This window comes from Galeopterus variegatus, unplaced genomic scaffold, assembly GCF_000696425.1.
Source record: "Galeopterus variegatus unplaced genomic scaffold, G_variegatus-3.0.2 Scaffold750, whole genome shotgun sequence".
In the NCBI taxonomy this organism is placed as follows: domain Eukaryota; kingdom Metazoa; phylum Chordata; class Mammalia; order Dermoptera; family Cynocephalidae; genus Galeopterus; species Galeopterus variegatus.
The window spans coordinates 19,956-33,272 of NW_007726861.1; the positions used below are offsets into that span (position 1 = coordinate 19,956).

The following is a 13,317-nucleotide window of genomic DNA, read 5'->3' on the forward strand; positions in this document are numbered from 1 at the left end:
CAGAGTCCCTTCCATACTGTGTAAGGGGTTTTTTCTTCACTGTATGTACATTATTTGCATAATTTTTAATATAAAAAAAATAAAATGAGCCAATAGGACCTTCAAAAAAATCAGGAAAAAATACGCTCTCCATATATAGACAAACCACCTCCACAAATTAATAAACTACAATTGTAGCTTAAAAAAAACTCTAAGAGAACTCTCAAGGAGTTCCAGGGTCAGGCCAAAAACTTAAGAGGGCAAAGCCAGTCATATTTTAGAAACAGAAAACAGTGGGAATCTCCCTGAATGAGAAAAGATAACCCATAGCTCTAACCAACTGTTGCCATGGAAAATGATGTCTTAACAGAACACATAACATATTTTAGTGAAATCTCTTGATTTTTATAGGTGACAACAAATTCAGATTTTCTTAAAATGCTATGCAAATCAAACAAAGCCCGACACATCCAGCATATGAGAATTAAAAAGAATCACACACCTAAGGTCTTGGACACTCTCGCCAAGTTTTTCCAAAAGAAATTTGATATCTTCGCTGATATCTTCATCATCGTACTTCTGCTGTTCCAAGTTCTCCAACTGTTTCAGAACTTTGCACTGAATCATAGCCAGGGCATATTCTTGGCGAGTTTCTCTTTCAGTTGATTTTTCTAAAAAGTTCTGGGTTAGACAAAGAGATCATGAGAAACTATATAATTCATCATGTGATGTTCTCAGACTTCTGCACTTTCTTTTATACCCTCTCTCCTACTCTCATGTTTAACTACCACCTTTAAGAGGAGATTGGATTTCAAATCCTTACTTCTTTCCTGAGTGTCATTCCCATTTAACCTCAGTGATCAGTTTACTTCTGATCACTCACATACATACTGGCTTACTAAATATCTTTAATTATTGACCCGGGGGAGCCTCCCAGCACTGAACACGTTTACAACAAAATCCATCACAGTCCTCTCTCACCACCCTGTCCCGAGCACACCTTGGTGAACTCTCCACTGGTTTGCCCACCTAGAGCACTTAGGATACTAAGAAAGAATAGTTCTTCAAGTATCTCTCTAACTTCCAGTCAGTCTCCTTTCTTCCCCCTCTCTAATCAAACCTATAAGTGCACAAAGAACGAGTAAAAAAAAAAAATTCCCTTGCTTGAATAATTATCAGAAAAATTTTGTGATATTCAAGCAAGTTCCCTAGTTTTCTTCTGTGATTGTCTATTTTTAAGAGTACTTAGGAAAACAGCAAAAGAACACACAAATTTACAAAAATAAACTGTTCATTGAGTTAACCCGTATTTCTGAGTAAGAACCAGGCTAAGCCCTGGGAACAAGAACAAACAAAATAGGTCCCTGCTCTTAAGAAAGCTACTTTCACGAAGCTCGCAAAGACCTGCCAAATGCCAAAAAAAATAAAAAATCAGGCAGTAACAATTATCTCCAAATCAATCATACCAAAATTTGAAATTTTTTTTTCTTTGTAAGCAAGTTATACCCATGATAATTTTGCTAAATGAATGCAGCAAAAAGAGATTTAGCTCAGCATGCGGAAGTAAGATCAATGCCCACTATTCTTCACTTTATGTTTCCACCAAATTTTAAGTACCTTGAGAATAGTTTGTCTTGTTTTTCTTTATGTCACCAGAGCTTGGCTCAGTATGCAGCTCAGAGTTAGTACTCAATAAAATGTTTGTGGACCTAATATTCTTCCTCAGTGCTTTACATTTACAAATATCACAAATTACATGCAATCCTTTATTATAAATAGATAACGAGTAGTGTAGCAACAGCATAACTAAATTAATTTGCTTTCAGAATTACTTCAAAATTAAAACATGAACTTCCACTCGGGTATGATGAACTATGAACCTAATGGATGAAGCCCTCTCTTAACAGCAAACAACTATAAAACCTGGACAGACTGAAAAAGCAACTACCTTAAAGGAATGGTGAACAGAAGCAGACTCTGGTGTGAGTTCACACTCCTCTGGAATAGAGAAGTCAGGGAACAATACAAGTTAGTCCCTGGCACTGCAGTTTTTATACGGAGGCTAAGTACAGTCTGCGCATTGGGCACAGTGGCAGTCAGAGAACCTACCAAAAAGCCTAAAAGTAGTCTTTCTGGCCTGAGGAACCGGAAAGCTAGAAAACCATGAATGCTGAAGGGGAGAAGGGAAGAAGGATCCCAGAAGACAAAGAGCTAGAAAGGGGACCCAAATTCTGTCTAATCCTTGAAGACTAAAGGCAAAATAAAACCATATTTACATTAAGAAACAGATAATTGGTGACCAGCAGACATGTACTAGAAGATATGCTAAAGCAGGGATTGGCAAAATTTTTCTGTATATGGCCAACTAGTAAATATTTTAGGCTTTGTGGTCTCTGTCACAACTACTCAATTTGACTTTGTGGTGCAAAAGCAGCCATAGAAAATATATAAATAAATGAGCAAAACAGTGTTCCAATAAAGCTTTATTTATAAAAACAGATGGTGGACTGGATTTGGCCCTTGGGCTACTGTAGTTAGCTGACTCCTGGGCTAAAGGAAATTCCACAGCTGAAGGGAAATAAACTGCCAAATGGAAAGCTGGATCTTCAGGAAAGAAGGAAGAACTACAGATGGTTGGATAAATATAAAGGTTGCTGTTTTCCTCTTAACTTTCATAATATACACAAGAATGTTTAAAGCAAAAGTTAAAATACTGAACTGTAGGGTTATAACATATGCACATATAATATTATGACAACTATAGCATAAGAGATTGCAAGTTCTTACACTTTACATGAGGTAATACAATATTAACTTTAAGTTTAATAGAAAAAGGATGTATGCTGTGACACCAAAATGACCTCTAAGAAATAAAACACTGCAAAAAGTAACCATTAAAAAGCCAAAAGAAAAATTAAAATAAAATTTTTAAAAGGATTCAAGTATAACCCGAGAGAAGGCAAACACAGAAGGTAGAAGAACAAAACACAGATAAACAAACAGAAAACAAATAGTAAAATGGTAGACCTAATTCCACCTCTACCAATAAGTACTTTAAATGCCAGTGAACTGAACACCCAGGTTAATAGACAGAGTTTATTAAAATGGAGAAAAATACAAGACCCAAGTATATGTTGTTTAAAAAAGACAAACTTTAAATATAAAGACACAGAATGAAACTAAAAAGATGGAAAAAAATATATCACAGCATAAGAAAGCTGGCATGTCATATTAACTTCAAATAAAGCAGACATCAGGACAAAGAGCATTATCAGTGATAAAGAAGGACATTTCACAATGATACAAGGTCCAGTTCATCAGAAGAATGTAACACTCATAAATATTTTTATAATAAAGCTTCAAAATTCATGAAGCAAAAATCAACAGAATAGCTAGACATTTTAACAGCTCTCTCTCAGTGATTTAAAGAATCACTAAACCAAAAATCAGTACCTAGAAGATGTGAATAACACTATCAACAACCCCAACCTAAATGACATTTATAGAATACTATCCCCACCTGCAAAATATGCATTCTTTTAAAGTGAACATGGCACATTCACCACGATAGACTATCAGATGAGCCATAAAACAAGTCTCAAATTTCAAAGGATTGAAATTTTACAGAATCTATTCTCTACCCATAATGGAATTCAATTAAAAATCAGTAAGTTTCTAATTTCTATTTAGAAATTTAACAATGTACTTCTATGCAATCCATATATCAAAGAAGAAATCATCATGATGTATGACATTAATATTTTTACATGCTTGTCTTCTTTACTAAACTGTGAGATCCTAGACAACAGAACCATACTAGATATCACAGATTATTTGTAATTCCTTCCCTAACCTCCAATACCTGCTACGACCACTCCTACAAACTATTCTCTTTCAGGATACCTATGATTTCCTTCTAGACAAATTCTTTTCTGAGTCCTTAAACTATGGGGAGCGCTAACCTCCCCTTAAAACCTCTCCCTTTATGAAACTCTTCCCTTCCTTTTCTTTTGTGAGATTTTACTAGGTCTACTAAATTTTCTGTTACCTTTCCCAGCTACTTTTCCTATTACCTGCTCTTCTAACTTTAGAAACATATCAAACCTCTTTTGTTCATATGGTCCTTTGTTACTTTCACTGTATATTTGTTGGATGCAGAATTAAACTCCACATTTAAGGTATATTCATAACTAATAGTTTCAACTATAACCTCATTACTCAATATAACTAATAGAACAGCCTTACAGTATTCTTGCAAAACCAACTCCCCTTTCAATTCCCCAAAATAATGGCGCCTAAAAGCCTAGTCATCTTTGATTTTCCTCTTTTCTTCAACTCTTTCAAGCCAATTATTAAGCCTTATCTACTTGTCCTTAAAAATATGTTCTCATTTCATCACTCCCTGTTATAAAGAATGAAAAGAAGAAATGAAAAGTACTTAAGAAACTGAGTTTGCCAGAAACAACTTACATAATCTGGCAGCAACTTATTCTTCAAATACATTATTCTTTCTCTAAACTAAATGGTTTTAATGTATCTTCACCTCAACAAAATCAAAAGTGGCCAATCCAGTATAGGTATCATCTTGGCCTTTGGCAAATTAACAGTGCAGAACGATCTTGACTTCACCAAGAACAAGGTGGAATCGAGTGACAATTCAGATCTTTCCATCACGAAAACCAAACTGCTGGCCTTGTAAAATATACGTTAAAGCAGAACTTTGCAAACCAGCTGTGGTGAAGACCAGTTTTGCTTGTTTTTTAATTTTCAATCAGTCATGAATGAGTGTACTTTCATAAAATACAGTAAGAATCAATGTTAAGACATACAAAATATAAATTCAAGTATCATATTATAAAACTCAATAGACACACAATTATTCTGTCAAGTTCCTATAAGTTGCTAAGTGCTCACTTTCACTTTCTGTATTTATCCATCGCATGGACTAACAAACAGTTCACTGCACTGCACTGATAATGTGGACCACACTCTAAGGAACACTGTTTTAAAGGACTCACTCCAAAATTAAAAATGTATGTCTTGCTAGACCTCATCCAAACCTGGTAACTAATAAGCAAAATAGAAGTTAATCAGAGAGAGATCTAGGCAGAATTCCTGAAATAGGGAATAAGGAAAAGACTTGAGAATAAAATTTCTTCATGGCAATACTTCCATCCCAAAGCAATAGGCAAAACAGCCTCCATATATCCTTGAAAAAGTTATAACTAAGAACTGCCTGCACAGGAAGATTCACATATGTGCGTGTGCATGTCTCTGTCTGTGGGAATGTATGTGTGTAGATGTAAATTAAACCTCGTGATTAATATATCTAATGAAATGAACTCAATTTGGTGGTAATTCTTAAGGCTATGTGATGAAAATCATGAGTTGTAAAAATACAATTTACCTTATTATCTGACATATACCATAGACTCTTGACTAAGCAGAGCCAAAAAGAGAAATCAAACACACAACAGATGTAAAACTCTAGACAACAAAGATGATCTTCAAATGACTTTCTCAGTCACAGCCCCCAAACATTCTAAATTATTTTAGGAACTAAAGGTTGACAAATCAGTTTAAAACCAATGGCAGTAACGTTTGCAGAGACCTGAAGTTCAGCACCTACTATGAATAAGTAAGACTGACATTTTCAAAAATAAAATTCATCCAGCCAAATGGAAAAAAAATAATAATTAGCAAATGCTAGATTTGTTCAAGTCACAAGAGCTCAGCAAGCTTCCTAACGTCTTCAGCACAAAAATTTCCTTCTGAGTTTCAGAATGTGGGAAAAATTCATGACATGAAAAAATACAAACAACCTCATCAGTGAAACTCCTCAAATTCCTTTTTAAAAGGCAATAGGAATTTTAGACTAATTTCTAAAAGTCATTTTTCCCACCTGTCTGATTGTCTAAATCAAATGGCTTTACTACATCCTTACCACTCACTCAATTTTACCAGAGTTGTATATATCAAAATTGTGGATGTCTGAAGACATTCTTATGACTTTCAGCCCTCAGCATATTTACATAATGATTGCATTAACACAAACTTAGCACAGGAAAGTCCAAAAACCTAATGTTTCTACCAATGGACTGGGTCTATTTTAAATAATCTGAAATCCAAAATTAGAAAATAAAATCCCAGAAATTATCATAAATTCCATGCATTATGTGTAAAAACATGAAACTATATAGTTTAAATAAGATTTTTAAATCTTGCTAAGTATTAGTAAAATATTCATGCTGCCTCTTCTAAATCAAACAGCAAGCCTGCCCTCCACTGTACATGTTGGGCACACTCACTATCAACTTGAGTACAACACCCTTTGCAGTAATTAATGTCAAACATGATCAGCCCAAATCATGAAGAATTCAGAGACTCCCTGTAGATTTTAGAGACTCCTTCAGCTTTTTTTAGCACCCGCTGCAATTCGTCCAGAGTTGATGCCTTGCGTAGTAAGAGAACAGAGGTTATAAACTGCAAGTTTTAAAATGTTAACAGGGTTCCATATCTGGGACTGAGAGTGCAGGTAATTTATAAATGTTTCTTAATATTTTTCTATCCTATCTTACTTTTTTAACCATAGGACCATATTATTTTTATAAACAGACAAAAGATCAAAAGATCCATTTTTAAAAATGGTAGATGCTTGATTTTAGTAAAATAAAAAAGATTTTAGTAAAATAAAGGCTTCTGTGACTACAGTAGGTCAAAAAGGAAGAAAGACAGGGAGAAACTCAAAACAAAGACAAATGGATCCATGTGCGGAAGATTGAAACAAGACTCCTATCTCTCACCATACACAAAAATCAACTCAAATGGATTAAAGACCTAACTTTAACACCTGAAACTATGGAACTACTAAACGAAAACATAGGGGAAATGCTACACAAAATGGGACTGGGCAGCACTTTTTGGAGCAAGTCTACAAAGACTCAGGCAGCTAAAGCAAAAATACACTAATGGGACGACATCAAAATAAGAAGCTTCTGCACAACAAGGGACACTATCAACAAAGTGAACAAACAACCTAAAGAATGGGAGAAAGTGTTTGCAAACTACACATCAGAGAAGGGGCTAATATCCAGAATATATAAGGAACTTAACTCAATAGCAAACAAACAAACAAACAAAAAACAATTAACAAAACAGCAAAGGACCTGAACAGACATTTCTCAAAAAGAGATGAAAAAATGCTCAAAATCACTAATCATCAGGGAAATGCAACTTAAAATGACAATGAGATATTAACTCACTGAGAGTTAATATCAACAGATATTAACCCATTTGGCTATTATCAACAAGACAGTAAATAACAAATGCTGGCGAGGATGCAGAGAAAAGGGAACTCTTCTACATTGTTAGTGGGAGTGAAAATTAGTACAGCCACTGTGGAAAACAGTATGGAGGATCATCAGAAAACTAAAAATAGATCTACTTTACAACCCTGCTATCCCACTACCGGGTATATACCCAAAGGAAATGATATCAATATATCAAAAAGACACCTGCCCTACCATGTTCATCACAGCACTACTTACAATAGCCAGGAGATGGAATCAACCTAAATTTAGCCCACCAACGGATGAATGGATAGAAAACTGTGGTATATATACATAATGGAATACTACTCAACTATAAAAAAGAATGATATCCTATCATTTGCAGCAACATGGATGGAAGTGGAAACCATCATGTTAAGTGAAGTAAGTCAGGCACAGAAAGACAAATATACGGTCTCACTCATATGTGGAATCTTAAAAGAAAAAAAAAGGTTCTTATAGACTAGAGATTAGAACAATGGTTAACAGAAGGTGGGGAGGTGAGGGAGGAACAGGGGGAAAAGACAGGGTGGACTAATGGTTACAAAATTATATGGATATAAATGCATGTAATGGATGTATATGCATGTATTGAAACACACTGTACTTCCACAAATATGTATAAGTAAACATTAAAATAAAAAGTTAAAAAAAAAAAGACAAATGGAATAGAAGAAGCTTTAAGCCTTCAGAGAATAAATATATTGAGTTGCAAAGATGCAAACATATTTGGCCACAGTGAATAAATTTGAAAGAGGAATCATTTTTTATTCCACGTTCCCTCAGAGTAGGCAAAGTACACAATAAAGCAGCAAAAGTAGATCTGACAAAAAGTCTTATCTGAAAGAACTATGCTTTGGAGGGTGATGCCCCATGAGTGTGAATACAAGTTAGGATCAGCTATATTAGTGGTGGCCCCACTAGCATGGCAGAATCAAAACCTCTACTTACAGGGCAAGTCTATGCCTTTAGAGAGTAAACAGCCACAAATACCAGAACTGCATTTTCAAGAGCCAGACCTTATGTGCTCCGTTTACTGTCTCAGAATTCGAGTGGGAGTGGGGGTGGGGATGGGGGTGAGAGGTGTAATCAATCCTTCTGAGAGAACAGATTACTGACAATTCTAGAAGGTTCTTCACTCACTTGTTAATACTTATCAACCTTCCACGTTTATACCTCTAAAAAAACTATTCATCCTTCAAAAGGTTCTTCAAGCCCTCTCTTCTCTGAAGCTTTTCCTAAAACCCTCTCTTCTTACCTCTACCTCTTTTACACTGCTTTTCCTCTTATACAGTACTTACCAGGACACTGCACTGACATTAGTTACTTTACATAGTCTGTCTTTACTAAACTCTAAGACTTCCGATGTCAAGCTATATCTTAGTCATCTGTGTTCCCTAAAGATCAGCATAGTGCCTGGCACATAAAAGGGGCTCAAAACTTTTTTGTGAATTAGAGGAGACTGGCAGAAGATGCTATTTCTGGAATTTTTCACCTTTACTAAATAAATAAAAATATGAATAATGAAACACTTACGTAGAGGAAAAAATACGTTCAGTTTAGCTACTAAAATATTTCAGAAAACCTCATTAATACAACCTATTTTGATTTAAGAACTGATTACTACTTTATCTGGACTAGACTGAAATTTACAACTCATGTAGACAGAATTTGCTAGAAACACTAATGGCAGAGTCACCATTGTGAGAGAGAGGAGCAAGAAGGCACTGCATTTGCCTATAACTTAAAAGTAAACTTCTGAAGGACCACAGAACAATTTTTATATGAAAAAGAGCATTACTTTCTATAAATAAGGATAATTGAAAGCAAATCTAATGCCCAGGGGAACACTCAGTCAGCAGCTGGTCAGCACTTATCACATCCAGCAGCCAAACTTCGACTTCACTTTCCACTCTCAACAGAATTTATACTGAACGCCACCTCCCCACGCCTTCCCTCACTCACTCACCCCTCATTAGGCAGCTAGGAAAGACACGGGGTTTAATATTTCCAGCTGGTATTTCAAGTGCAGGAATCTTCCCCCTCACATTACTTTGGTTTATCCTTTTCATGGTTCCCCCCTTTTAATGCCTCTCTTAAGGTTCCTGAGAAAGTGTCCCGAGACAAGAAAAAAATGAGATGGCAGAGTGTTTAAGAGGACAGCACTGAAACCTAACAGATCTCACTGAAATTCCAATCCCAACACTTACTAAATGAGGAATTAATCTCCAAGTCTTGGTTCCTTATCTACAAAACAAAAAATAATAATAGAACCTATTGGGTAATCATGAAGATTAAACAAGGCAATGCATGAAAATCACTCAATAAATTGTAACAATTACCATTCTCAGAATCAAAGATAGGTTAGCATGATGATTAAGAGCATGAATCATGCTGCCTGACTTTGAATACCTACTCGGCCACTTACTAGCTATTCTGGCAAATCATTTAACCTCTTGTGGCCTTAATGATCAGTGCATGAAGTTCCTGGGATGATTAAATGTGTAAAACACTTAAAGTAATTAGCACAGGGGCTGATTAGCTCAGTTGGTTAGAGCGTAGCCTTATAGCACCAAGGTCACAGGTTCGGATCCCCATACTGGCCAGCAGCCAAAGTAAATAAATAAAATAAAGTAATTAGAACAATACCTAAAAAAAAAAAAAAAAAAAAAGAGCAATACCTGACACAGAATAAGCTCTCAATAATATTAGTAGTTATTATTAACTATAGACATCTAGAAAAGAGTTCCTACACATCAAATTTTAAAATTTAAGAGGTGACAAATGAATAAGCAACAAAAAAAAAAAAAAAAAATAAAAAAAAACAAAAAAAAAAAAAAAAAAAAAAAGAGCAATACCTGACACAGAATAAGCTCTCAATAATATTAGTAGTTATTATTAACTATAGACATCTAGAAAAGAGTTCCTACACATCAAATTTTAAAATTTAAGAGGTGACAAATGAATAAGCAACTTATTAGAAGACCATAAATGGCCAATAAAAATATTAAAATATGTTCAGTCTCATTCATTACTAACAATGCAAATTTAAAACAATGATTTCATTTTCCACCTAAGATCCTGTGAATAGATAATGTTAAGTGCTAGTGAACGAGTAGAAAAACACGCACTCCAAAAATATAGTTGATGGAAGTCTAAGTTTGCACTTTTTTGAAAGGTAACTTGATATTACCTATCAAAAGTGTAAAAGGGCATATTCCTTTGACTCAGCAATTCCAACTCTAGAACTATATCCAAAAGAAAAATTCATCAAAGTGGGCAAGCATATGTAAAAGAAACTGGAAACACCTCACATGCCCATCAACTGGACAATGGTTAAATAAACCACTTTTCCCTAACACAGCGGAATACATCCATTAAAAAGAAAGATCAACGTCTTCACTTGTTCAAGATGGGAAGGAAGTTGACTTAGATAACTGACAAAATTCTAATATCTTAATAGGATAACTTGACTGTTTAAAATAATTATAGATCTTTATAGCTGCCTCAGAAATATACTGTTAGTCAGATCCAGTATGTGAAATTCAACTCTGTATTAAAATGTGGGCCCCATAAGAGAAAAACTCCTTCAATAAGTCTCTTGGAATGCATTGCAGCAAAAAGGGACTTCCTCCATCTGAACATAATGCAATTACACTTCTTACGAGCATTCTATAACTCACACATTTCATTCATTTAGATAACTTCCTCCCACCTGTCCCACTGCCCTATGCCATAAATACAAATTAGTGATACTTTACTCTGTGTTCACGAAGACTCTATAGTTCAATAACTACATAGAGAACAAGCAACTTTTTCCCTAAAATTTCAAATATACTGCATAGTGAAAAATGCCTGACACATGCACCAAAAAATTAATTAAAAAAAAGAAAATCACAGAACACTTACACGGAATGCTGCAAGAATTATTCTAGTCACTTTCTCTTTGACAGATTCTTGAAGGATATCGGACAGAACAGGAATGATATTATAGCGCCGCAGGTGTTCACACATTTGAGGACTGAATGCCAGGAGCCATATTGAAAAAATCATTTGATACTGGAGTTGAAAGCCACACTTGTTACTCAAAACTCCCATTATGCTGAAAAGGAACACACATTTAGAAAACATTTAATATGACAGTGCAAGAAGAAAGAAGAAATAAGTGATTATTCTCTTTTTGACTAATGGAACAAGTCTTTCTGAATTATGTCCTCGGTTTCTTTTCTGCCAGCACTAACAAGCTGCTGGACTGCTACTCACAGAGGGCCGTTTTCATACAGCTCCACTTAACCCTCTCTCAAAAAGTCACAGGACCTCAGGAAGCAGCAGCACTTGCTGCAGGGAAGCAATGAGACCTGTAATATGGCAGAAGGGATGGTAAGAGAGCTAAAATTCAACAGGACGTGGTGACAAAATGGCTGTGCGTCTTAAGTCAAATGTTATATCAACATTTTGAGTCTGGGTGACCAAGAGGATCATTTATTGCTTTTAAATACACAGGAAACTCAGAAAACAGATGAATTTGGAGAAAGCCTGTGATGAGTCCAAATTTGACACAGCCAACTACTGAATTTAGGGGTCAAAAAAAAAAAAAACTCAGAAGCTTCCAGTTTGACCTTTTACTTTACTGATAAGGAAACTGCGAAGGCTACATGGAAATGAAAGAGTTTATACCAAGAGATTATAGATATAATAGAAGAGGAGAGCTAAGGAAATTTCCCTGGAGAATATGCAAATTCAAAAAATGGAAGACAGAAATTATCAAATAAGACAATTAAAAAATAACCAGAGGGGTTAAGGGGAACTCAAACCCATAGAATACACAACACAAAGAGTGAGGAAATTTCCCTGGAGAATATGCAAATTCAAAAAATGGAAGACAGAAATTATCAAATAAGACAACTAAAAAATAACCAGAGGGGTTAAGGGGAACTCAAACCCATAGAATACACAACACAAAGAGTGAGCCGTAATGTAAACTATGGACCTAAGGTAATAATAATGTATGGATACTGATTTATCAATTGGANCGTAATGTAAACTATGGACCTAAGGTAATAATAATGTATGGATACTGATTTATCAATTGGAACAAATGTACCACACAAATGCAAGATGTTAGTAACGGGAAACTTTGGGGAGATGGGGAGAACATAATATGGGAACTCTCTGCACTTTCAATTTTTCCATAAACCTAAAGCTGGTCTATTAATAAAAATTTCAAATTTTAAAATTTTAAAATCTAAACCTACTATTAACTTAGTGGAACGTTTATTTCTCCATTTTGTGGTTTGCATATAGTTCTAAATTTATTGACCTGTCCTGTCCGTAATTTTCTCATGAATGGTTTTCATCTTGAGTGTCCCCTATTTTGGGTTGTTATGTAAAACTTACTTTTATTAAATATTGACATCAATATTTCAACTGTTGTAAAATTGTGTAATTTTTACACTATAAACGCCCTAGTACCTGGTTTCCTTTGTTCTCTGATTGTTCCAGTTATTAACCTAAATAATCTACACTGCTTTGTGATACTGTGGTTGAGACCCTGAAAACCACAGCTCTATTTTAACAGCTGGCTCCCTGTCAGGCTTTGCCAAGAGGGGGTGCCAGAGACTGGCTGCAAGGATGGAGGAAGAAGGAACTTTCTCCTGTTGGCTTCCTGTTCCTGTGAGCATCACCTCAGCAACACTTCACCCCATGGCAGCAGCCAAATTCAGTGTCCAGATTCTTCAGCTCTAGCAGAACAAGCCTCATAACACACCCTCAGAGACACTGGCATCAGCCACCTGGGTCCTCTCTCCAGAGACATAGGTCCCAGATCAACGAGGCTCTTCCTCAGAGATCAGAGACACCAACATCAAATGAGCAGAACCTACTCCTCAAAGCTCTAAATTTCAGCTTTACTTGGCCCCTCTTCCAAGGATGTAAATTTCAGTGATTCCAACCTCTTACCTTTGCTCCCCCCAACTTTAAGAGTGGTATCTGCACCTGCTACCTCTGACAC

General features: G+C 35.5%; 1 protein-coding gene across 1 annotated transcript in view; it reads right to left on the reverse strand.

Moving 5' to 3' along the window:
• ATP6V1H (ATPase, H+ transporting, lysosomal 50/57kDa, V1 subunit H) overlaps positions 1-13,317 on the reverse strand; it is a 76,646-nt gene that overhangs the window by 9,767 nt on the left and 53,562 nt on the right. Inside the window, exons 9-10 of the mRNA XM_008572059.1 lie at positions 11,217-11,409; positions 482-660 (exon numbers count right to left, since the gene is read on the reverse strand). Coding sequence (XP_008570281.1) covers positions 482-660; positions 11,217-11,409 — 372 coding nt within the window. The remainder of the gene's footprint in view (positions 1-481; positions 661-11,216; positions 11,410-13,317) is intronic.